Consider the following 26,968-nt stretch of genomic DNA (forward strand, 5'->3'; position numbering starts at 1 on the left):
TATTCCCACCTCACCTGATTAATGATAAGACTAGTCATTTCAATCAGGAATAGATTAATGTAAACTGACTTTTTCCAGAGCTGTTTTAAGAGCTACAACTGTGTGCTATGGCGTCTCCTAAGCGGACACGATCGCACAATACACTAGGATATGTCATGTACTGCTGGAAATATTTTGGATATTGGTTTTAAATGTGGCTCTTAAAGATGTTTTGTTTCCCTTTTTGGAGGGGAAATGAATTTGTGTGTATCAAAGTGAGGTATGGTGCTTGAGAATGGAGTACGTTCCACTTTAGAAACCTGGTGTACCACTGACCATGTCAAGCAGTTGTTATTAGCACTAAAATTGTGCTTTATTGGTGTTTTTTTTAATATAGGAATACTACCCATTCGATAGCAACACAATCAATGTTGCAGTTTATAGCATGTAAATCAAACGGTGTTATGGAATATGTGCTGAGGTATTGATATCACAGTAGCCTATAGTATATAACTGTCATATAAAAGATACTGTGCTTCATATTGGTTTTGATTTTGTTTTGTTTTAACATTTAGACCATGAAGCGAGTACGCACAGAACAGATTCAGGCTGCAGTGGCTCACTACCTCCGAAGAAGACAATATGCCGACTCAGATGGAGCCCTGAAGCAAGGACCCAAGTTCTCTCAGACTGCAGAAGAAATGGCAACCAACTTAACAGGTATATCGAAGACAAATCGAGCAATGACGTGAATTATTGAGCCTATTAAGTGGGAAGGAGGGGTTTCATTTCATGGGACACTGGCACCAGTAATAGGACAGCAATGAGCCTTACGGCTGGAACAGGCTCCACCTGAATTGGAATGGGACCAGAGTCCTAGCGGAAAGGTAAAAAAAGAGTGATGGATAAGGCTTTAAACTAGCAAGCTGGGGGGAGGGATAAGGTAGCAATAACAAAAACCTAAAGATAAAAGAAACAGGAGATGAGTGCAAAGGTCAGACCAGGGTAAGGAGTAAAGATAACTTAAATGGTCAGGGAACAAATACAGTTATAAAACAGAAGTATAAGAGAAATTAAACTGCCTGTACAGCAATGTACACGGCGTCCAAAAATAATATTGGGGAACTGGAGGCAATAATCCGTAGTGAGGAACCTACTGTAGTAGGAATAACTGAAACATGGCTACATAAAGAACAGGGCTGGCAACTAAATATTGCAGGTTATAACATAATCAGAGAGGATAGGGAAGGAAGAAAGGGGGGGGTGGAGTAGCTGTACTAATTAGCGATAACATATTGGCAGTAGAAAAAAGGGATGTAACTAACAGAAGGATAGAAACAGAATCCATACGGATTCAAATAAAAGCTAAGGGATCGATCACGGTAATAGTGGTATACTACAGACCACCTAATAGCGGAAAGGAGTTAGAGGAAGAAATATGTAAGCAAATATGTGAAATCAGTAAAGGTCATAGACTAATAATCATGGGAGATTTTAACTGCCCCCAAATAAACTGGCAAGAAGAGGTAGGCAAAGGGGTACAGGATTGGAGTTTTTACAATATGTGCAGGACTCATTTCTTACCCAGTTTGTAAAAAGCCCAACAAGAGAGGAAGCAGTGCTGGATCTAGTAATGGAAAATGAACCAGAACAGATCAGAGAAGTAAGTGTAGGGACCATCCAGGCAATAGCGATCACAACATAATAAGGTTTAAGATAAAGATTGAGAAGGACATAAGTAAGACAAAGACCAAAGTAATAAATTGGAAAAAAGCTAATTTTGTGGGGATGAGAATGGAAGTAGGGAAAATAAACTGGAAAATTTTACTGACAAACAGAAATAGAACAGCGGTGGGAAACATTTGAAACAACTTGCATTTATATAGCGCCTTTTAATAAGGTGAAACGTCCCAAAGTGCTTCACAGGAGCGATTTTCAAATAAAATTTGACACCGAGCCACGTAAGGAGATATTAGGGCATGTGACCAAAAGCTTAGTCAAAGAGATAAGTTTTAAGGAGCGTCTTAAAGGAGGAGAGAGAAGTAGAGACACAGAAAGGTTTAGGGAGGGAATTCCAGAGCTTAGGGCCTAGGCAACTGAAGACATGGCTGCCAATGGTGGAGTGATTAAAATCGGGGATGCGCAAGAGGACAGAATTGGAGGAGTGCAGAGATCTCAGAAGGTTGTCAACCTGGAGGAGGTTACAGAGATAGGGAGGGGCGAGACCATGGCGAGGTTTGAAAACAAGAATGAAAATTTTACAAGTGAGTGGCTCCCAGTCTGGGAACACGTGTAGGTCAGCTGGCACAGGGGTAATGGGTGAACAGGACTTGGTGCGAGTTGGGCAGCCAGGTTTTGGATGAGCATAACTTTATGGTGGGTGGAAGATGGGATGCCGGCCAGGAGATCGTTGGAATAGTTAAGTCTGGAGGTAACAAGGGCCTGGATGAGGGTTTCAGCAGCAGATGAGCTAAGGCGGGGTGGAGACTGGCGATGTTACGAAGGTGGAAGTAGGCAGTCTTGGTGATGGAGCAGATATGTGGTCGGAAGTTCATCTTGGTCAAATAGAACACCAAGGTTGTGAATGATCTGGGTCGGCCCCGGAGAGTGATGGAGTCGGTGGCTAGGGAACAGAGTTTGTGGTGGGGACGGAAGACAATGGCTTCGGCCTTCTCAATATTTAGTTGGAGGGAATTTTTGCTTATCTCGGACAAGCAGTATGACAAATCAGAGACAGGGGAGGTGGTGATGAGGTCGAGCTGGGTGCCATCAGCGTACGTAAAGAACCTGATGTCGTCTTTTTGGATGATGTCACTGAGGGGCAGAAGTAGATGAGAAATAGGAGGGGGTCAAGGATAGATCCTTAGAGGACTCCAGAGGTGGTGGTGTGGGAGCGGGAAGAGAAGCCATTGCAGGTGATAATTGGGCTACAGCCGGATAGATAAGAATGGAAGCAGGCAAGCGCAGTCCCACCCAGCTAGAAGACGGAGGAGAGGTGTTGGAGGAAGATGATGTGGTCAACTGCGTCAAAGGCTGCAGGTCGAGAAGGATGAAGAGGGATAGTTTACCATGTCCACAGTCTCATAGGAAGTCATTTGTGACTTTGATAAGGGCAGTTTCAGTACTGTGGCGGGGCGGAAACCTGATTGGAGGGCTTGAAATATGGAGTTGGGGGAAAGATGTGCACAGATTTGGGAGGCGTCAACACGTTCAAGGACTTTGCAAAGGAAAGGAAGGTTGGAGATGGGGCGATAGTTTGCAAGGACAGACGGGTCAAGGGTGGGTTTTTTGAAGAGGGGAATGATGATGGCAGATTTGAAGGGGAGGGGGATGGTACCTGAAGAGAGGGAACCGTTAACAATATCTAGTTAACCTGAGGGCCAGGAAGGGAAGTTGGATGGTCAGCAATTTGATGATCAATAGAGTCCAAGAAAAATATATCCCATGGCCCAGAGAAAGCGCAGGAATCCCCCTCTTTTCCCCGCCCCCCGCAAAAAGAGGCCCGGTATAAAGAAGCAACAGAGAGAGAGAGAGAGAGAGAAGGCGTGGGAATTCCCCCCCCCCCTTGTATAAAGGAGGAGCAGAGGTGGTGAGTCTAAAATGGACAGAAAAAAATAATCAAAAAGAGACATCTCAAAACAAGGCGGAGCGGCAAGAGTAGATTACAGATATATATTTTGTTTAAGTATGTTGGTGATTAGTGTTGTTGGTGTAAGTATTTAGTTTATTGATTATGTTGTTGGTGGCTTGTGTAAGTGGCTGCAGGGGAGTGGTTTAAACTAGGAACCTATAACTTGCTAATATTTATTAAATTAATAACTTAAACTAGATAAATTAATTTCGTTTAAAAAGGATAACTAAAAATAAACCAAATGAAATAATTATATAAAAACTTTAAGTAAATAAATAAAACAAGGTTAGATAGAGATGGCAGTGCAGGTGGTGTGCCATAACTGCAGCATGTGAGAGTTGTGGAGAACAACGTGGTCCCAAGCAACCACGTCTGCAGTAAGTGTCTGCAACCCGAGGAACTTTGGCTCAGAGTTGTTGAGCTGGATTCCAAGGTGCAGACATTGCGATGCATCAGGGAGGGGGAGAGTTACCTGGACACTTTGACCTAGGAGGTAGTCACAGCCCTTAGGTTAGGTAGTGGATTAGATTTTATTAGTGGTCAGGTACAGGAGGATGTGACTGCGAGTGAGGTAGGTAAGGTGACCCCAGATGCAGTGGAGGAAGAGCCTCCGTCTTTGTCCTTGTCCAACAGGTACGAGGTATTTGCTACCTTTGTGGATGAGAAAAAGACTGCAGAGAGGATGTGCAAATTGACCACGGCACCGTGGTACAGGAAGCCATTCAAGTGGGGTGAGCGAAAAGGAATGTGGTAGTGGTCGGGGATAGGTACTGTTCTCTGCAGCCGCGACCAGGAGTCCCGATGGCTGTGTTGCCTGCCCGGTGCCAGGGTTAAGGACATCTCCTCGTGGCTGGAGAAGAACTTGAAGCAGAAGGAGGAGGATCCAGAGGTCGTGGTGCACGTGGGAGCTAACAACATAGGTAGAACTAGGAATGAGGTTCCGCTGAGGGAGTTTAAGGAGCTCGGGTCCAAATTAAAAAGCAGAATCTTCAAGGTGGTAATCTCTGGATTACTACCTGAGCCACCTGCAAATTGACATAGGGACAAACAGATTAGGTGGTTAAATGCGTGGCTGTAAGAGTGGTGTGGGAAGCAGGGGTTTCAATTCATGGGGCACTGGCACCAGTACTGGGGAAAGAGGGAGCTGTTCCATTGGGACAGACTCCACTTAAACCGGGCTGGGACCAATGTCCTAACACATCAAATAATTAGGGCGGTAGATAGGACTTTAAACTAATAAACGGGGGGAAGGACGGTTCAGGTAAGGGTAAATTTATAAATCTAGAGAAAAGTCAAGACTAGAGCAGAGTACTGATTTGGGTAAAAATAAGCAGTTTGTGTCAGAAAGGGACAAGAGTTTAACAAAGGTACTAGGGCATTAATGACTCTGGTTACGTCGGGAAAAAATAGTAAAAAGTTAAAATCAAATGTGCTTTTTCTGAATGCACGAAGCATTCGTAACAAGATAGATGAATTAATGGCACAAATAGAGATAAATGGGATTGATCTAGTAGCCATTACTGAAACATGGTTGCAGGGTGACCAAGGTTGGGAACTAAATATTCCGGATACATGACTTTTAGAAAAGATAGGCAAAACGGAAAAGGAGGGAGGGAGGGGGAGGTAGCCTTGATAATAAAGGATGAGATAAAGGCCGTAGTGAGAAAGGATCTTAGCTCCGAAAATCAGGATGTAGAATCAGTATGGGAGGAGCTAAGAAATAACAAGGGGCAGAAAACACCGGTGGGAGTAGTTTTTAGGCCCCCCAACAGTAATTATAGTGTTGAATAGAGTGTAAATCAGGAAATTAGAGGAGCAGCTAACAAGGATAATGCAATAATCGTGGGGGACTTTAATCTTCATATAGACTGGGCAAACCAAATTGGCAAAAGTAGTTTGGAGGATGAGTTCATGGAATGCATTAGAGACAGTTTTTTAGAACAATATGTCGAGGAACCAACTAGAGAACAGGCTATTTTAGATCTAGTATTGTGTAATGAGACAGGGTTAATTAGTAATCTTATATTTAAGGATCGTCTGGGACAGAGTGATCATAATATGATAGAATTTCATATTGAGTTTGAAAGTGATGTGGTTAAGTTCAAAACTAAGTTCTTAAATTTAAACAAAGCCAATTACGTAGGCATGAGGGGCAAGTTGGCTACGCTAGATTGGGAAATTAGATTAAAAGATATGACAGTAGGTAAGTAATGGTGAACATTTAAAGAAATAATTCATAATTCTCAACAAATATACATTCCCTTGAGGAATAAAAACTCCATGGGAAAAGTGAATCAACTGTGGCTAGCTAGAGAAGTTAAAGATAGTATTAGATTAAAAGAAGAGGCTTACAATGTTGCCAAAAAGACTATTAAGCCTGAGGATTGGGAGGGTTTTAGAAATCAGCAAAGGATGACCAAGAAATTGATAAAGAGGGAGAAAAATAGAACATGAGCATAAACTAGTAAGAAATATAAGAACAGATTGTAAGAGCTTCTACAAGTATGTAAAAAGGAAGAGATTAGCGAAAGTAAACGTGGGTCCCTTAGAAGCAAAGACAGGAGAAATTCTAATGGGGAATAAGGAAATGGCAGAGACGTTAAACAAATATTTTATATTTGTCTTCATAGTAGAAGACACGAAGAACATACCGGAAATAGAAGGGAACCAAAGGTCTAATGAGAGTGAGGAACTTAAAGTAATTAAGATTAGTAAAGAAAAAGCACTGGAGAAGTTAATGGGACTAAAAACTGACAAATCCCCTGGACCTGATGGGCTACATCCTAGGGTTTTAAAAGTGGTGACTGCGGAGATAGTGGATGCATTGGTTTTGATCTTCCAGAATTCCCTAGATTCTAGAATGGTCCCTGTGGATTGGAAGGTAGCAAATGTAACCCTGCTATTCAAGACAGGAGGGAGAGAGAAAACAGGGAACTACAGCCCAGTTAGCCTGACATCAGTAGTAGGGAAAATGCTAGAATCTATTGAGGACATAGTAACAGGGCACCTAGAAAATCATAATATGATGAGGCACAGTCAACATGGTTTTATGAAAGGGAAATCGTGTTTGACAAATCTGTTGGAGTTTTTTGAGAGGGTAACTAGCAGGGTAGATTAGAGGGAACTAGTGGATGTGGTATATTTGGATTTTCAAAGGGCATTCGTAAGGTCCATACAAGAGATTGTTACACAAGATTAGGGCTCACGGGATGGGGGTAATATATTAGCATGGATTGAGGATCGGTTAACCGGCAGAAAACAGAGAGTAGGAATAAACAGGTCATTTTCAGGTTGGCAGGCTGTAACTAGTGGGGTGCTGCAAGGATCAGTGCTTGGGCCTTAGCTGATTACAAAATATATCAATGACTTAGATGAGGGGACCGAGTGTAATGTATCCAAGTATGCTGACGATACATAGCTAGGTGGGAAAGTAAGCTGTGATGAGGAAGCAGAGAGACTGCAAAGGGATATGGACAGGTTAAGTGAATCGCAGATGGAGTATAATGTGGAGAAATGTGAAATTATCCACTTTGGTAGGAAGAATAGAAAAGCAGAATATTTTTTAAAAGGTGAGAGACTAAGAAATGTTGCTATTCAGAGGGGTGGGGTGTCTTTGTACATGAATCACAGAAAGGTAATGTGCAGGTACAGCAAGCGATTAGGAAGGCAAATGGCATGTTAGCCTTAATTGCAAGGTGGTTGGAGTATAAGAGTAAGGAGGTCTTGCTGCAATTATATAGAGCTCTGGTGAGACCACACCTGGAGAACTGTGTACAGTTGTGGTCTCCTTACCTACTTGCCTTAGAGGGCGTGCAACGAAGGTTCACTAGATTGATTCCTGGAATGAGAGGGTTGTCCTATGAGGAGAGATTGAGTAAAATGGGCCTATACTCTGGAGATTCGAAGAATGAGAGGTGATCTCATTGAAACGTATAAAATTTTTTTTAGAGGGTTTAACAGGGTAAATGCTGAGAGGCTATTTCCCCTAGCTGGAGAGTCTAGAACTAGGGGTTATAGTCTCGAGATAAGAGGTCGGCCATTTAGGACAGAGATAAGGAAAAATGTCTTCACTCAGAGGGTTGTGAATCTTTGGAATTCTCTTCCCCAGAGGGCTGTGGATGCTCAGTCATTGAATATGTTCAAGATTGCGATCGAAAGATTTTTGGACATTAGAGGAATCAAGGGGTATGGGGATAGGGCAGGAAAGTGGAGTTGTGGTAGAAGATCAGCCATGATCTTATTGAATGGCGGAGCAGGCTTGAAGGGCCATATGGTCTACTCCTGCTTCTATTTCTTATAATCTTATGTAAAAAGTGGGAACAAACTAGCCAATAATGACACACCATGCATGAATGCAGAAATAAGGGCAAAATTGAAACTAAAGAAAAAGGCATACACTAAGTACATAGACAATAGAGAGGATGGCAAAAGCGAATACGAAAAGGTTTGGAAAGATGTCAAAAGAACAATTAGGAAGGCAAAGAGAAACTATGATATTGAATTATCAGGGAATGTAAAAAGAAATAGTAAAGTATTCTACAGACACATAAATAACAAAAGAAAAATCAGGACAGGGATAAGGCCACTAAGGGATACACACGATAAACTCGCAGGTAATGACAGCGAAATGGCAGAAATACTAAATAATTACTTTGCCTCAGTATTTACCAGCGGGACTAACATGATGGGCATGACATTAGAAGAGGAGATCAAAAAAGATACTAAAACATTTAAGATAGAAAAGGGGAAGATAATTGATAAACCAATCAAACCAAGGGAGGTTAAGACCCCAGGTTCGGATAGATTTTTTTTTTATTCATGGAATGTGGGCATCACTGGCAATGCCAGCATTGAGAAGGTGGCGGTGAGCCGCCTTATTGAATCGCTGGAGTCCATGTGGTGAAGGTACTCACACAGTGCTGTTAGGTAGGGAGTTCCAGGATTTTGACACAGCGACAATAAAGATATGGCGATATATTTCTAAGTCAGGATGTTGTGTGACTTGGAGGGGAACGTGAAGGTGGTGGTGTTCCCATGTGCCTTATCCTTCTAGGTGGTGGAGGTCGTGGGTTTGGGAGTTGCTGTCGAAGAAACCTTGGCGAGTTGCTACAGTGCATCTTGTAGAGGGTGCACTCTGCAGCCACGGGGCGCCGTTGGTGGAGGGAGTGTAAGTTTAAGGAGGTGGATGGGGTGCCAATCAAGCAGGCTGCTTTGTCCTGGGTGGTGTCGAGCTTCTTGAGTGTTGTTGGAGCTGCACTCCTCCAGGCAAGTAGGAGTATTCCATCATACTCCTGACTTGTGCCTTGTAGATGGTGGAAAGGCTTTGGGGAGTCAGGAGGTGAGTCACTTACCACAGAATACCCAGTCTCTGACCTGATCTTGTAGCCACAGTATTTATGTGGCTGGTCCAGTTTAGATTCTGGTCAATGGTGACCCCCCCAGGATGTTGATGGTGGGGGATTCGGCGATGGTAATGCCGTTGAATGTCAAGGGGAGGTGGTTAGACTCTCTCTTGTTGGAGATGGTCATTGCCTGGCACTTGTCTGGCGCGAATGTTACTTGCCACTTTTCAGCCCAAGCCTGGATGTAGTCCAGGTCTTGCTGCATGCGGGCACGGACTGCTTCATTATCTGAGGGGTTGCGAATGGAACTGAACACTGCAATTATCAGCGAACATCCCCACTTCTGACCTTATGATGGAGGGAAGGTCATTGATGAAGCAGCTGAAGATGGTTGGGCCTAGGACACTACCCACATGCACCTGCGCATATTAAACAAAATTAGGGAAGAGATGGTAGAAGCACTTTCACATATATATAAAAATTCATTAGAACATGGAATCGTGCTGGAGGACTGGTAGACAGCTAATGTGATTCCTATATTTAAAAAGGGAGACAGAACAAGTCCAGGGAACTATGGACCAATTAGCTTAACATCGGTGGTAGGAATGATAATGGAATCCTTACTCAAACATGTAATAGAAAAACATCTAGAAACTGAAAATATAATGAAGAATAGTCAGCACGGATTTCAAAAGGGAAGGTCATGTTTGACCAACCTTATTGAATTCTTAGAAGTAACAGAAAGGGTAGACAAGGGTAATGCAGTAGATGTAATATATTTGGATTTTCAAAAGGCTTTCGATAAGGTACCACGTGTAATTGGCAAATGGATTTCAATATAGATAAATGTGAGGCGGTACATTCTGGTAGGAAGATTCATGACTTGTTATAGCATGTGGAGTCAGGGGACAAGTAGCAGAATGGATGGCAAGCTGGCTAGAAAACAGAGTAGGGGTTAAAGGTAATTACGCAGACTGGCAAAAGGTGGGAAGTGGTGTTCCACAAGGATTGGTGCTGGGACTACTGTTCACCATTTACCTAAATGATTTGGAATCGGAAGTACAATTTCAAAATTTGCAGACGATGCCAAATTGGGCAGTGTAGTTAATACTGAGGAGGACAGTGATAAAATACAGGAAGACATTAATAAACTTAGAGTGGGTGTGTAATTGGCAAATGGATTTCAATATAGATAAATGTGAAGTGGTACATTTTGCTAGGAAGAATAAGGAGGCCACGTACTCCTTGGGAAAATAAGAGGCTAAATGGGGTAGAGGAGCAAAGGGATCCTGGGGTACAGATACACAAATCACTTAAAAGTAGTGCCATAGGTCAATATGGGTATAAAATGGCAAAGTACTGGGGTTCATTTCTAGAACGATAGAATTGAAAAGCAGAAAAGTTACGTTAAACTTGTATAGAACATTGGTTAGACCACACCTGGTGTACTGTGAACAGTTCTGGTCTCCATATTTTTAAAAGGATATAGAGGCACGAGAGAAGGGGCAAAAATGATTTACTGGGATGATACCAGAACTGAGTGATTGAACAGGGTGGGGCTCTTTTCTCTAGAAAAGAGAAGACTGAGGGGTCACCTGATAGAGGTCATTAAAATTATGAAAGGTTTTAATGGGGAGGATGTTTCCACTTGCGGGGGAGACCAGAACTAGGGGCCATAGATATAAGATAGTCACTAGTAAATCCAATAAGGAATTCAGGAGAAACGTCTTTACCCAGAGATTGGTTAGAATGTGGAACTTGCTACCACAAGGAGTAGTTGAGGCAGCTAGCATAGATGCTTTTAAAGGGGAGCTAGATAAACACATGAGGGAGAAAGGAATAGAAGGATTTGTTGATGGGGTTCGATGAAGAATAGTGGGAGGAGGCTTATGTGGAGCATAAACACCTGCATGGACCTGTTGGGCAGAATGGCCTGTTTCTGTGCTGTACACTGTATGTAGTTCTATTTTGGGCACTGGGTGTCAGCATCAAGCACAGCCAGACAGAGAGTGAATCTCCTTGGCATGTTGATGGGGTGAGATGAAGTCAATAGAGTGGGAGGAGGCTCGTGTGGAGCATAAACTCCAGAATAAATTGGTAGGGTCGAATAATCTGTTTGTGTTGTAAATTCTATGTAATGTAATTCTATGTAATGTTCTTCCTTGACAATGAACCTTAGCCCCCCCCATTCCCATTTAGAAGAGCACCTCCCCACCACTGCACCAGCCATCCTTATGGCTCCATTCAATAACAATTTACATTTCTACAATAAAGCATTCCTAGGCACTTCAGAGAGGGAATGGAAATGGAGGGGTAATAGAAGAGTTAGGAGGGGCAACCGTGCAGTGGAATTGTTCAGGCTGTCAGTAAGTAAGAGAGCTTGCCAGTACACTTACTGATATAGTGAATTGCATGCAAATTTGTGGTGTGATCTAGCACTTAAGGAGCTGGGTTAAGACTTATTTGTCAGTGAAAGGCAGAGAGATGACTTTCAACCCATCAGTCTGGAGTTAAATCCCAGTGGCTGAATTAACAGGGTAAAAAGTCATTCAGGCAAATTCCAATCCCTTTCACTTTAAGTTTATTTTTCACATCAGATTAGGTTGTAAAAACACATTTAAAAAAAAAGTCACAAGCTCAACTCTTCAGTTCTTCTGTGTAAATAAGAAAGGGCACTTGTTTGCAGCTGCTCAATTTTTATTTAAGTTATAAAACTTAAGCAAGAAGGCCTAGAATGTAGGTTTGACCTTGCTGTCCCACTGAGTTTTAAACAGTAAACTATGGGCTGTTGGAGCAAGCAGAATGTTTTACAGCAGGTAGGGTTGACCAATTGCAGCCCCTGAGTCTTGGTAATCTGGCCTATGTAGCGCAGGTAACTCTGTCCTATTTGTGTTCCTAGTATTGTTAGAGAATTGGTGGATATATCCTAAATTAGAATCTGTTGGTATTGGCCTTGTGTAAGGCTTAGGTGCCCCTGTTTGATTGGGTGGGGGGGGTTCACTGCTGGCCAGCACACATGGGGTCCAGCTGTTGCATCAACAGCTTGGGAGAACCACTGAAATTCAGAACTAATAAGGAAAATGTTGGGGTGTATCATTGCCACGATTCTGAAACTTAGAGTTACCGCACTGAATGCAGCGAATTGTTCAGCTGCCCATTCCATGTTGATTACTTTTGCTATACTATGTTGCTAATGTACTAGTCTTGTATATAGAAACTTTAAACAACAACTTGCATTTAAATAGCATCTTTAACATAGTAAAATGTTCCAAGGTGCTTCACAGGAGCGTTATCAAACAAAATTTGACACCGAGCCATATAAGGAGGTATTAGGACAGGTGACCAAAAGCTTGGACAAAGAGGTAGGTTTTAAGGAGCGTCTTAAAGGGGAAGAGGGAGAGGTTTAGGGAGGGAACTTGGAGCCTAAGCAGCTGAAGGCAAGACACAGTGGAGCGATTAAAATAGGGGATGTGCGAGAGGCAAGAATTGGAGGAGCGCAGAGACCTAGGAGGCGGTTATAGAGATAGCAAGGAGCAAGGCCATGGAGGGATTTGAAAACAAGGATGAGGATTTTAAAATCGAGTTGTTCCTGTACTGGGAGCCAATGTAGGTAATCAAATGCTTGTATGTTATATTTGTAGTTATCCAATGCTTGTATGCTATATTTGTAGTTATCCAATTTCTTTCACATCCACCTTACCTTTGCTGACATGCATAAAAAGGGACAGGAACTGGTTTTATTTTGTTTCTGTAAAAATGTTACAAAACTAGAAACCTATAGAACAGTTAGGAATGTCACAAGCAACTTTTACACTTGCACTTGTTCGAATTCTGGGAGACCAACATCTGTGAGCCAGCTTCCTGCAGTTCCACTAAATCCAGTTCTCTTATCCCAGCAATAGAGTTGTTGGCACACAAAAACGTTTGGTCTTCAGAATTGGGTCTAAGCAGCAGTATAAAAACAACTATAGTGTGTCGGTTCACAAAAGACTTGTGGCTAAAAATAAAATGCGTGGGATCCAGGATGAAGTGGTTTTGAAATGTTAATTAACTCGTGATATAAAACAGGATAATTATCAATGGCAGTAGTTCTAAATGGGCAGTTGCAACTCCCAAGGGAATGATCGTGAGAACTCTGCTTTTTATATTACTGACTTTGATGCAGTGTTTAAACGGTTGGGTTTTAAATGGCATAAATTATACTTGAAATTAGGTTGGTTTGAGGAGACCTGTATGATTCAAAGTGACCTTTGGTCCTACAGTAATTGAGCAGATGAATGAAAGTTAATACCAAGAAATGCAAAGTAATATATGTTGTAGTGGGTGGTACATTGCGTTAGAGCACTTTGAATGCTGTAACTATCAGTACATAACACACACCATTATATATTGGGGAAATGGGCTCAAACCAATGTGTTTATAAACAAGTGTATGTTGTAGGCAAAAGGTTTTGATATACCTGAATGAGAGAGAATTATGTGCGAGTGTGTGTTGCATTTGAGATATGTGTTGTGTGTATCTGCCTGATCTGGTTTGAATCTACCCCACTCTGATGGGATAGAAGGGTCTTTGCAACCATATTCACTTCCCATGTTAATGAACAAATAGTCACAGAAAAATGTACACTGGTGCTAAAAAGGGCAACTGGATAACAAAGGGTTTATCATTAAACAAAAGGTAGCAAAAAAGATTTGGGTGTTTTTGACCAGATGTGTGTGTTGCTACTCTGTTTGGATCCCAGCAGAGTATGGTAGCCTAGTGGTTGTGGTACTGGACTAGCAACCTAGAGGCTGTGAGTTCAAATTACATCATGTCAAACGAATTCAATAAATTTTGGTAATTTGTGGACTGGCACCAGAAAATGACCATGAAAATTGCTGGGTTGTTGTACAAATCCAGCTGGTTCACTGATGTCCTTCTGGGAAGGGAAATGATTTTAAAAGTTCTTCAGACGATAAGAATGTTGGACCGTGGCAAGTAGAATGTCATGTTGTTCAGATAAGTTCAAGGAATGTATTATTGAACTGCTTCCAGTAACATGTTTTTTTTTGTTGTGCCAAATCTGCACATTGATACTGTCAGGGCACATTTGGCAACAGTGGGCAACTGGGCATACCAAGAAGTTGTGTGCGCAAGCTTTTTATATGTGCAGTTCCTGCCAAGTTCTTTTGTAGCTTTCTGTGTCCGGGACCATAGCTGATGTCAGGGTTGGGGTGGTGGGGGAAGGGTTGGCAAGTAATACCATACCCCAAAATGGATTGAACGATCTGCATGTGTATTTGAGGTAGTTTCGGTCAGAGGCACTAGTTGAAACTACCATTCCAGCAGGATTTTTCTCATTCTGACAGCAAGTTTATACCACAGTCTGAGGCAAACCTGTTGTATAAAGGGGGCATCAGATGTACTCAACAGGAGTGCACTACAGTCGTAACCAATGCTGATTGTAAATCTGTAATACGTCAATAGTATTTCATTTGTTGTAAGAAGATCCCTGTTGATGGTTGGAATTGAGCATGCTTTGGGAGAGTTGCAGCATTGGGCTTTGAATGTAATGAAACTGCCTCTGGCATACCTCAGCTGAACAGTTTAAATGTAATTATCATTTCGCCTGCATGCTAGTTGAATAGACCTTGTCCCTTTCATAAGTAACCTCTGCTTGTCAGTGCAGTTATTTTGAAATGTAAATTTGATGGCTAGGATATGGTTTCACTGCATGTGCCAGGTCTTTGGTGCTCATCATGTTCATTTTATATTTTCAAAAACAGTTCAAGCAGAGTCTGGTTCTCCCAACGTGGTGTCTGCAGCTCCCTGTCAGGCTGATCCTAATCAATATGAGATCCAGTTTGGACGGCTGAAAATCTTCCTTTTTGGTAAGTTTGGATAGAAGCAGCATATGTTTAGTGGTTAAATGTTTAGTTTATATAACATTGTCCAAGCGCTCTGTGTGTGTCTTGCTGTCTGCTTAATACTCTTTCTGAAATTTATAGAACACATTACTAAAGCTACAACATGTGTGTAATAATATAAATTTACCTAAAAAAAAAGTGTTTGAAATTTGTCCTCCTTGTTTTTCAAAATTATTTGAAGTAAAGCTACTGAGCAGTGCTAGAAGCTAAAGAAAAATATTCCACCTATACAGCTGACTTAACGGTACTGTTCCACATGCTTAGATAGCATAATCCAAATTAAGCGCAGTCACAGGTTTGGGCAAAAATATTCAGCGTAAGCTCAGGCTTTTGGGAGAAGCTGAGATCTTCAAGTAAACACTTCAATGAAGGCATTAAAAGACAATTCAATTGATAAATGTAATCACGTTATTACAAAATATGTAAATTTTATTTTAAACCCTGACTTTAGATATTTAGAAATTTCAGTTACTGCAGGAAAAAATTGCACCAAAAAAGATTCAGAAAAAAGTTTGAACAAATTGTTGGAACCCGGTGGCCATTTTGTACAATCACAGTGAATAGTTTACAATTTTAAACGTGAACATAGGAATTCACAATTGATCAAGGTGGTGGGGGGGGAGCAGAGGGTTGCAACAATGTGACAAAAGTTGTGCAGGCAGGAAGTGTGTACAGATAGCAAGGATGAAAGGCTCTTGTAATGGACAGACGAAAGAAACTGGAGTTCTTCTCACCAGAACATTGAAGGTTAAGTGGAGATCAGATGGGTAAAAGAAAGACTTGCATTTTTATAGCGCTTTTCATGACCTCAGGACGTCTCAAAGCGCTTTACAATCAATGAAGTACTCTTGAAATGTAGTCACTGTTGTAATTTAGGAAATGGGGCAGGCAATTCACGCACATCAAGGTCCCACAAACAGCAATGTGATCACGACCAGATAATCTGTTTTAGTGGTGTTGGTTGAGGGATAAATGTTGGCCAGGACACTGGGGATAACTCCCCTGCCCTTCTTCGAAATAGTGCCATGGGATCTTTTACGTCCACCTGAGAGGCAGACAGGGCCTCGGTTTAATGTCTCATCCGAAAGACGGCACCTCCAACAGTGCAGTACTCCCTCAGTACTGCATTGGAGTATCAGCCTGGATTTTGTGCTCGAGTCTCTGGAGTAGGACTTGAATCCTCAACCTTCTCACCCAGAGGCGAGAGTGCTACCAACTGAGCCATGGCTAATACTACTATCAGGGGGCTTGATAGATGAAAGGGGGGAGAACTAATCTACTGGTCAGTGACTAAAGGACATAAACATCATCAAAAGAATGAAGGAAGAGGTTAGAAGACATTTTAATGGAGAGGGTTGTTTGGATATAGAATGCCCTATGAGAAACAGTGGTAGAAATAGAATGGCTTTTGAAAGGGAATCAATTAAATATTTGGAGAGAAAAAACAACTTTAAGAGTATGTGGAAAGGGTAGGGGAATGGGGCTAAATGGACAGCTTTTCTCAGAGAGCCAGCACAGGCACAATTGGTCTCCTTCCACACTGTAAGATTCTGTGATGCCATGAAAACCTCATTTGGCAAACATTTGAGGAACATGAAAATAAATCCATTAAACAGGAGTTTGGATTCATTGCAGCTGCATCCATACTTCAGCTAATGTTGATAGCATAAGTTTACATTTTGACAATTTTCCTTTGTATTGTGCTTTTTTTTAATTGAGCTAAATTTTGGCAGGGTTGCTAAATTTCTGATTTCAGCAGGGATACTTCTAGCTGGCAAGATCAGCGCCAGCCACTGACTCCCGATTTCCCCATGACCATGTCTACAAAATCAATAAACGTCCATCAGTTGAAATATTTTGTCATTGAAAGCTCTGGTTCCTTGCTGATTTTGGGAGCATGTACACGAGGGAGCTGAGAGCCAGCAGCTGATGAAAAAGCTGTGCAGTGAGAGTTAATCTGGTCTGCTGTCTGTAGAATCGACCAGATAGTATTTTAGCTCAGTTTATTATATAACACAATGCCATTGCAAATTGTAAAGTTCCTTATTAAAAGTTGTCAAATGAAAACTTGTGCTTTGCTATCGCGATTAGCTGAAGAATGGATGCAGATCACCAAGTGCCTGTTCAGTTGTAATTAACATGGGTAACTGAGTCGAATGTGAAACTGAGCTTTTTAATTCCCTGTTGGCCACTTTAGGAGTATTCAATAGCCCTAGAAAGCCTAAAAGACTTTCACGTCAAACAGGCTTTAGTGACTAAGCTGCAGGTGCTGTATTTATAGAAAGATCAGGAGCTATGTCTCCCATTTAGTTAATTGAGGGTTTTGGTTGAACAAAGTTTTATTGTAAGTGCACTCAGTACTTTGTTCTTCCGTAACCAACACTTAGCTTTTTGCAAACTGTCATTTGGGAGGAGAAAATCTTTTCTTTCTGTTGAAGCTGAAGCTGTTCTCACAGGTGCCTTGGGAATGAGGAATAAAATCATCTGCTTCCTACGACATTCTAAATCACTGAACTAACCTGCTGTCAGGCACCTGGTCAGTGTGAAACTAGTTTTATCTGAAGCAGGTCTTTCCATTCGCAGTGGAGTGGATGTGATGTAGATGAAAATGGGAAAAGATAGCAATGTGAGAGATGAAGGTATATCATCTCATAGTAATATTTTTTTCTAACAATACATTGAAATGTAGCATGTTACAAGGGGACTTTCACAAGAGTTGTGTAATCTTGTTTTTCGTTCATAAAGAATAATAATTACATATGTGGCATGTAGAGTAAATTAGTCCCTTCACAATAGCTTTTAACTTTTAATTGTTGATTTGACTCCCAGGAAAGCATTTCTTTCAGTTCATTTGACTCAGTTCATTGAGTTAAATCATTTAAAAGTTACTGAAAAGAACTGCGAAGAGATTGTTACGTAAAATACATGTAACTGCCTATTCTGTTCTAGGTTTGCTTCTGTAACTTTAATAAATCTAATGAATACTGTTAGCCTGAGCATCACAATCTGGCAGTTTCATGTTTTCAACCATTTTGGAGATACCGGGAGGATGCTGACCATTTCTGGTGCATACCTCGATGGAGCCAGGGTTCATTGTTCAACCAGTGCGCACGTGTGGTTAAGTTTCGGTTGCCTATGGAAGCTGACTTTTCTGTTGAACACAAGTAAGGAATATTGGAAAGAAGTTTGAGTTGTAACAAGTGACTCTAAGAAGTGCTGATAGTGTATTTACTCACAACGCTTTCACGCTTCTGCTTCCAGATACAGAATCGAAGTACAGCCGAGAAGTAAAACAACTGCTCTACCCTTTATTCGTCTACCTCCACCTTGACATGGTGCACAGTGGTTTGAAGAGTGCAGCAGACAGCTTCTACAGTCGCTTCCATGGGATGTTCCTACAAAATACAGATCAGAAGGACATCATGGAACAGTTGCGGACTACTCTGAATAGCCAGGATATTTATTCAAACTCCAAGCTGCGTATCCTGATTGAAAACAAATATGTTCTTAGCCTTACTGAAGAAAGTTATAACTATCTCCTCCGCTACCTCCAGAGTGATAACAATAGTGCTCTATGCAAGGTTCTAGCCTCCCGCGTTCAGTTGGATGTGCAGTGTTCTCAGCAGACGGGTTATCAGCTGTACAGTGTTGGTGCGTTATCTCGAAGTGAGGGGGTGGGCATGGAGCCTTCGGAGATACCCTCTGCCATGCTGCAGAACGAAGCTGCGCTGGACATGTTGCAGGACAGTATAAAACGGGTAAAAGATGGAGCGCCCTCTCTTACAACTATTTGTTTCTACGCTTTCTACAACACAGACCAGCTGCTCAATACTGCGGAAATTTCACCAGACAATAAATTGCTTAGTGCTGGCTTTGATAACTCTTGTATCAAACTCTGGAGCTTGCGGTCGAAGAAACTGAAATCCGGACCGCAGCAAGTGGATGTTTCGCGAATCAACCTCGCCTGTGATATCTTGGATGATGAGGTATGAATGTGTTTGTGCTCCCTGGGTTGTATGGCAACAACAGGTTAAATAAGGCAGTTAATATCAAGTTGGATGACAGGTTTGCTACTTGATACGTGGTCACTGGCAGTTGTAGGAGACCCTTAAAACTTGAGAGTTCATTTTGTTTGCCTGGAGTTTGAAGTTACCAGTTTTCTTTAAACTCCCATTCAGCCCTAGCTCTGCTCCTCTAACTATAATTTTAATCCCACGATAGGTGATTAATAATGTGTTAACGGCCATACTAACATCTTCATATTCACAGCTGGCTGAAGAAACACCCATCTTAATGTGCAGTCAGCAGGATACTTAGGCTTCTTGTAAGAATCTTGCAGGCTGCACATAAGAGATGTTTCCAAGAATGGCCATTCTGTTAACTTGAGTTTGGTGGAGAAATGTTTTCAATAAAAATCAGGCTTCATTACAACTGATGTTGAGGCCCCAAGTTACATGATGCAGTCAATAACACAGCTGGTTCTGGACTGACGGGCCTTCGAACGGTTTCTAACCTTTTGTTCCAAATGTAATCACTTTACTTCAAATGCATTGATTGTTAGTTGCTAAATGTTAAGTACAGTTCTGTGCTGTAAAGTAGATAGGACATCGCTGGTGAATCCACTTGATGTGCATTCGTTAACACTACACAGAGCTAGAGGTTCCACTTCACTCCTAGCTCAATGACCTACATGAAGGAATAGAGAGCCGCATATCCAAGTTTGCTGATGACACTAAGCTAAGTGGCACAGCAGGTAGTGTTGATGGGAGCAGAAAGTTGCAAAGGGATATTGATAGATTAAGTGAGTGGGCAAAACTGTGGCGGATGGAGTTCAATGTAGGGAAGTGCGAGGTCATCCGCTTGGACCTAAGAAAGACAGATCAGAGTATTTTCTAAATAGTGGGAAGCTAGGAACTGGAGGAGCAGAGAGTTTTAGGGGTCCATGTACAGAAATCACTAAAAACTAGTGGACAGGTACAGAAAATAATTAAAAAGACTAATGGAATTTTGGCCTTTATCTCGAGTGGGCTGGAATACAAAGGGGTAGAAGTTATGCTACAGTTTAAGCTCTGTTTAGACCGCAACTGGAGTACCATGCTCAGTTGTGGGCACTGCACCCCAGAAAGGATATATTGGCTTTGGAGGGGATGCAGTGCAGTCACCAGAATGCTACTGGGGTTTAAAAGGGTTAAATTATGAGGACAGGTTGCATAGACTAGGCTTGTATTCCCTTGAATATAGAAGATTAAGGGGTGATCTAATTGAGGTGTTTAAGATGATTAAAGGATATGATAGGGTAGATAGTGAGAAACTATTTTCTTTGGTGAAGGAGTCCAGTACAAGGTGGCATAACCTTAAAATTAAAACTAGGCAGTTCAGGGGTGATGATAAGAAGCACTTCTTCACACAATGGGTAGTGAAAATCTGGAAAACTCTTCCCTCAAAAAGCCGTTAAGGCTGGGGGTCAATTGAAAATTTCAAAACTGAGATTGGAGTTAAGGTACAGATTAGCCATGATCTAATTAAAAGGCACAGCCAGCTCGTGGGGCCCACTCCTGATCCTGTGATCCCATCCATCTGTAGGCTTCATACTTGATGTGGAAGTTTTAAAAAAAATTGACAGGGTAGGCCGTATTACAGTGAAGCCTTTTGACGACCTGCCACAATTATTGTACTGCCAATATGTGATCAGTGGGGCAGTGCAGCACACAACTATAGTCTAGCATTCACGTTTACAAGATCTATAACAGTGATGTCGATGTGGGCTAATAACATAGTGGGATGGAATTTTATTTGTGCGCTGTTCATTTCACACATTTAATTTCCATGTCAGAACTCTTATAATAGACTGGCAGGTCTCCTGTTGCATTACACAGTGAGTCAGGTTATGCTGTCACATGAGGAGGGGGAATGAATATTTATAGTGTGAGAATTTGGAAGAGACAATGAACTCTAGTTTGATAAATAAAACTTTCTTTAACAAGATATTTCTACATATCATATATAGAAATTGCAACACAGAAACAGGCTGTTAGGCCCAACCAGTCCGTGTTGGTGTTTATCCTCCACACAAGCGGTAGTCCTAAACCCATGTGTCTGCCCTATTCCCATATCCCTTTATCCCCTATTCCTTTAACCACCTGTCTAACCTATTCTTAAATAGTCTCTGCTTCAATCATCAACTCTGGTATTTCATTCCAAAGCTTCACATCGTCTTGTGTAGAAACAAAAAAATATGAGCATGCAGTCCTTCTGTTTATAATGTAGCTTTTCAGAGCAAAAGCCAAGAAAAATACAAAACTTTAATATTTTATAATCTGCATCCTTCCTTATCAAATATCTCTGCAAATTACTGATTGTATTTGAGCAGATCCTTCGGTAAAAGTCAGGACTTTTATTCTGAGCTGCCCTCCAAATAGTACAGTCCTTCCAGACGTTGCTACCTGTTTATATCAACAATTGTTTTTGAATTCTCAGTATAAAGAAAGCAGCTGCTGTAACCTTTCAGAATACATTACGAACATACAAATTTGACGGGCAGGACAAAAACAGCTGATCCATCAAGCCTGCCCCACACTCTTAATGGCTGGAGCATCATGACTGGACACTTCCCACCCCCTACGCGGCCATGTAACCTCCTGGTTGAGGCAAAAAAAGTAGAGATTCCACTTTGAAATTTTCCTTTGTTCAAATGTAATTTGCCACACATGTAACTTACTTTAAATCCCCTTAATTTTTTTTTCAAGAAAACTACTTTCATAAAAAGTTAGAGTTGCTGCTTTACCTTGGCTTTGATGCTTTAATGCAAAAGTGGTTTCTGTTGGATTTCATTCTTTGGTTTCCATTGATCCACCAGAGTAGTGTGGGGAGCGAGGTTTACAAACGGCATATCCTGGCATGTTCTGGGAATGGCTAGTTTTATTGTCAATCATAAAAAATTTCCTGAAGTTGTAGGAGCAGTTTTAAATACACAGCTTAGTGGCAAACCAAGATGGCGGCTAAAGGATATTCAAAAATTGTTTGATTTAATTGGTTCTCCTAATCCTTTCATTTATTGGTAGATTATGCTGACTACTACTGCTTGATTTGTTTTATTTATAAGTCATTGGTAGTTTATATACCTGCTATAGTCACGGTTGATTTGTACATTCCTTACTTTCAGTTGTGATTGGCTCAACTTTTGTGTTCATAAAACAACAAATCAGCTGCAAGGAATTTGCATGTAAATTGTGGCATGATGGATAAAATACGTGCTAGGTGCAATTTTTTTGTATATACAAAAGTGAATCTCTCATGGTGGAAGATGGGCTCTCTCTTGCTTGTCTGTTGTGCACTTGCTCTCTCTTCTATTTCCTCTTCCTTCTCATTTTCTTTTCTCTCTTGGCCAACAGTGTTTTCTGTTGGTTCTTTCTCTTTTTGTGTATCTTCTTTCTTTATGGGTGTGTTTGGGGAAGAAAGATTCCAAGGACAAAAAGTCAGATTTTCCAGCAGCAGGTGTGGGAGGAATGCAGCTTGCAGGCCGTGGCATCCTTCTTCTTTATGCCATCCCTCTTGCTTCCCCCTCCCTTTCACATGCCTCGCTTCCCCCTCCCCTTCACATGCCTCACTTCCACCGTCTCTCCTCACTATGCCTTCGCATAGTTAGAACCCTTCCCCCATTATACTATTCTTTCCAACAATACCATTACTTGTGTAAGGTTTGTCTAGGGGAGTAGATTGCGGAGATATTCCTGCAGGTCCTTTATGGGCTCCTGTGCTGGCCTCTGATAGTGGTGAGTGTTTTAATCTGTAGCTGACTGTAGAACTGAGGCAGTTTTTAAGCACTGTAGTAATGGTGGGCTGCCACTACTGACTTTAATCGCTTAAGGCGATTTGTCAATAGTTCTGAAAATGTTCGTACTAGATTTGATTTTTTTTTTTGAGGTCCCAGCTTGTAAGAGTGCAATTTTTCAGCAGCTGGATGGTTTCTCAGAGTTAGTTGCTAGGGGAAAGTGGGTTTACAACAGACAACTGCCATAAAGAGAGAATATACTGAGGATAGGCTTTCTCTGCAGTAGTCATGTCAATAACTTGTGTTGGTGCAACACTTGACTCAATTACCAGCAGCTGGCAGTGAAATGTATATTTTTTAATTGGTCAGTGCAGTTCAACTTTCATACAGATATGCTATACAGAAAGTGAATAGAATGCTGTACGTTGAAGATGAGGTAGCAATTGATAATGGTCCTAAAATATCTTTATTGGGATTACTATTGAAGATTAAAGCTCCCGGTGTTCCTTCGTAATGATTATCACCATTGTTACTAGCAGACACACCCATTAGGATATATTCGGACCCATAGGAATATAGGACTGTGATGTGGAGATCCTTTGCTGGGTGAGGATACTTCCGCCTGCATATTAGTTATTTCCAGGCTTATCGTTGTGGTTGAACAATTGTGCAATATCCCGGCATTGCCATGGCCGTGCAACCACGGCCCAGTGTGAATTGCTGCCTTTGGAGTGTACAAGTGAAGAGAAAATTGGAATGGGAGGGATGAAGGATAAATGGTGTCCGTATCAGTGAAAGGGTTGTGTATTTGTGTGTGATTTCTCCTTTTTCTAACACTTGCCCTCCCAGTGCTGTGCACCGTTCCTTACCATGAAGATGGCTGACTTATTGCCAGCTAATGGTATTCTGAAACTGGCCATTTGGAATTGTACAGGTGTGGATGAAGGTGACCTTACTAGAGTTTTCTCTTTTTCCAAATAAAAAAAGTGGCTGTCCTCCACTTAATGCCTACATTATGACTGAGGCCAGAAACTTGGTCAGAGGATTGGTGAGAGCTTGTGATCGGGCTGCATTCATCAGCCAGTTTTTTTTTCTTAAAAATTTTAAATATCAAACAAAATTGTTTAATTTATTGCAACATGTAATCTGTTTCTAAAAAAAAGTTATTTTAAAATTTTATCTGTGCTTTTGCGTGTTATTTCCTATTTGGTATCTTTCGGTACTTGATAGCAAAACCTCTGTTTACTGCCAAGTTGTGTTTTTGCCAACAGATTTGTGAAAGGCAAGTCAGGCAAGGTTTTTGGGGGCTACGAGAGGTGCATGGTGGAGTGGGTTTTGGAAGAAATTCAGATGGCAAGCTGTGCTGGCTGAAAGATTAGCTTGTGATGGTGGAGCGAGGGGGTGCAAGTTGCACTCTAAATTCAGAGGAGTAGAGGGCTGGGATATATAGCAGGAGTTGACTCAAATAGACTGTTGAGGGATTTGAAAACCAGGAACAGAATGAAATTTGTTGGCTGGTTCATAGGAAGTCAATGGAGTTTGGTGAAGACCGGGTGATGGGTTGTGCAGGACTTTGTGTGAGAGGGGACTTGGGCCATGGGGGTTATAGATCAGTTGATGTTTGTGAAGAATGAAGGCAGGTGGTTGGCAAAGAGACCAATAGAGAAATTGATCCTTGAAATGATGTGTGGATGAGATGTGGGGCATAAGCAGGTAGTGTCCTAGCGATGGAAGAAGCTGGTTTTGGTGACAGTGTGGATACAAGTCTGAAAGTTCAACTCAAGGTCAAGCAATACCTAATTTATGCACCACTGGGTTCAGCCCAAGTAGGCAGCCAGGGAAGTTGGTGTTGAAACCAGAGATGAGTGGCTACTGTCCAGAGTTGGACAGGATGGTTTCAGTTTTGCCATTGTTGAACGGCAGGAAATTTTGACTGATCAAGAACTTAATGTCAGGCAGGCAGTTGGATAGTACAACAACAGCCCTGGAGCCAATGGTGTTGGCAGAGAGAGAGAATTGGGTGCCATCTGCTTCCATATGGAAGCTCACCCTATGCTTGTACATGATGTTTTTGAGGAATAGCGTGTGGATGAATATGAGGGGACTGGGGAGGAGTCGAGTGATTACACTAGGATAGATATATGTGGAAACACGTAGTAGGGCCATGGAGATACAACACAGTCTGTGGCGAAGACTGGAGTAATCAGCAGCATCAGAGAGGTCGAGGTGAATGAGAAGGATAGTGAGCACTAGCCAGTGTTGCACAGGACAGCATTGATGACGTTGACCAGGATGGTCTCAATGCTGTAGTCTAGTTGGAAACAAGATACCATGGAAGAGCTGAGCATGTAGTTTGTGGCAAAGATGCACTCGAGGACCATGGTGAGAAAAGGCAGGTTAGGGTTGGGACAGTAGTTTGCGAAGATAGACTGTTGGAGATGGGCCTTTTTTTTTTCAAAGAAGGTTTTAAGAGAGGTGGAATCAGTGAAGGGTAGAAACAGAGAGTTACAATGCCAGTGAGCATGGAGCCAATAAAAGGAAAATGAGTGTTCAGGAGTTTGGTGGGAGTGGATTGAGGAAACAGGTGGTAGACTTGATGGAGGATAGTAGTATGATGGGGAGATAACTTGGAGCATAACATGGGAGAGGAGGGACCAGAGGTTGCTGAACAGATGGTCTCTATTTTGAACACTAAGAAAGCCAAGACCTGAGGACGCAGGGTAGGAGGGCTAGGAGGGGTCAGAGGAGCTCAGTTGTGGTGAAGAGGAAGTGTTTGGACTCATCTTACTCTCTAGAGTGGAGAAATGAGAGATGGTACTGTACCCCAACTTCCTTTGCCCCACCATTGGCAGCCATGCCTTTAGCTGTCTAGGCCCTAAGCTCTGGAATTCTCTCCCTAAACCTCTCCACCTCCCTCTTTCCCTTTAAGACTCTACTTAAAACCTACCCCTTTGACCAAGCTTGACCTGTCCTAATATCTCACCTTTGGCAAGGTGTCAATTTTTGTCTGATTATGCTCCTGCAAAGTGCCTTGGGGTGTTTTACTACTTTAGAGGCGCTATATAAATGCAAGTCGTTGTTTTACTACTTGAGGTGGTCCCATCAGATCTGGCAGTAGACAGCTAGACTAATCATTCTGCAGCCTGTAGACTTAAGTTCACCAAGGTGGCTAATGTAGCAGGCAACGCAGTGGAAGGAGATCTCTGATTTGGACATCAAGTGGGGGCAAGTCAGAGCTGATTCAGAGAGAATCACTGGGGTGTTTGTAGGGGTGACAGAGGTTTGAGAAGTTGACCCCAGTTGAGTGCAGTGGGTAGAGAAGGGACAAGCTGGCTTCGGTAACTGCTTGTTGAGAGCCATAGTGCGCTTTATGGTGGAGATGACCAAGGAAGCCCAAGCTAAAGTAAAGAGAAGCTGTGAGCCTGTCCAAGGCAGGCGAGCCTGGGCCAGTGGTGAGATAGGAGTTCAGCAGTGGGGTAGCAAGTGATAGGATGGGAAATCAACAGACATAGTGCAGTGAATTGAGGAGAGAAGGTATGATTGACAGAAGCCAGCGAGAGGAGGGCAAAGCTAAACAGAGGGAGGGAAGCATGGCAGCCAGAACATGAGTGGGCAAAAAACGACCAGTAATTGCAAGATTTACTGTTTAGTTGTATGTGTGTGGGTGGTGCAGGGTGGGGCTGGACCCTTTGGTTAGTGCCGTCACTGACAGAAGGTTGGTAATTTTGACCCATTATTATGGCAAAATGTTACAAGTGGGATTGCACTCTTTGAGTATAAAATATTGCTCCCCTTCCTAGCCAACAGATCTTAGTGACTTGTTCCCAGACCTCCACCAGTGACACTGAGATGGCCTGTGTGAGAGCAGCTGGAGTGAGTTGCCCATCAATATTTTCCCTTCCCAAGAGGAAGTGCCAGGCCTCCATTTGCTGCAGCCCCACAGAAGCCTGCTGTGATTGGGCTCTGTGTGGAGTGTTTCTTTTGTTCATTCTCGGGAAGGCTGGCATTTATTGCTCATCCATAGTTGCCCTTAAGAAGATGGTGCGGTTTGATACCGAGTGGCTTGCTAGGCCAATTCAGAGGGCAGGTAAGTCAACCACGATGGTCACATACAGGCCAGACCAGGTAAGGACACTGGTTTCCTTCCCTAAAGGACATTAATGAACCAATTGGCTACCAGCTTTTTAAAAAATGTCCAGATTTTTTAAAAAACTGAATTCAAACTCTCACTGCCATGGTAGGATTTGAATATGTGTTCTCTGGATTACTGGTCCAGTAACCTAACCACTACACTACCGTACCCACATCACACATAGGATCCCTTGCTCTCCTACTCTGT

At 42.1% G+C, this 26,968-nt stretch overlaps 1 protein-coding gene across 1 annotated transcript in view; it reads left to right on the top strand.

The window, feature by feature from the left end:
• Positions 1 to 26,968, top strand: part of taf5l (TAF5-like RNA polymerase II, p300/CBP-associated factor (PCAF)-associated factor) — a 34,358-nt gene that overhangs the window by 1,794 nt on the left and 5,596 nt on the right. Inside the window, exons 2-4 of the mRNA XM_067989392.1 lie at positions 555 to 699; positions 14,718 to 14,822; positions 18,120 to 18,844. Of these exons, the coding sequence (XP_067845493.1) occupies positions 558 to 699; positions 14,718 to 14,822; positions 18,120 to 18,844 (972 nt within the window). The 5' untranslated portion in view covers positions 555 to 557. The remainder of the gene's footprint in view (positions 1 to 554; positions 700 to 14,717; positions 14,823 to 18,119; positions 18,845 to 26,968) is intronic.

The sequence above is a fragment of the Heptranchias perlo genome, chromosome 8 (assembly GCF_035084215.1).
Source record: "Heptranchias perlo isolate sHepPer1 chromosome 8, sHepPer1.hap1, whole genome shotgun sequence".
NCBI classification, from domain to species: Eukaryota; Metazoa; Chordata; class Chondrichthyes; order Hexanchiformes; family Hexanchidae; genus Heptranchias; species Heptranchias perlo.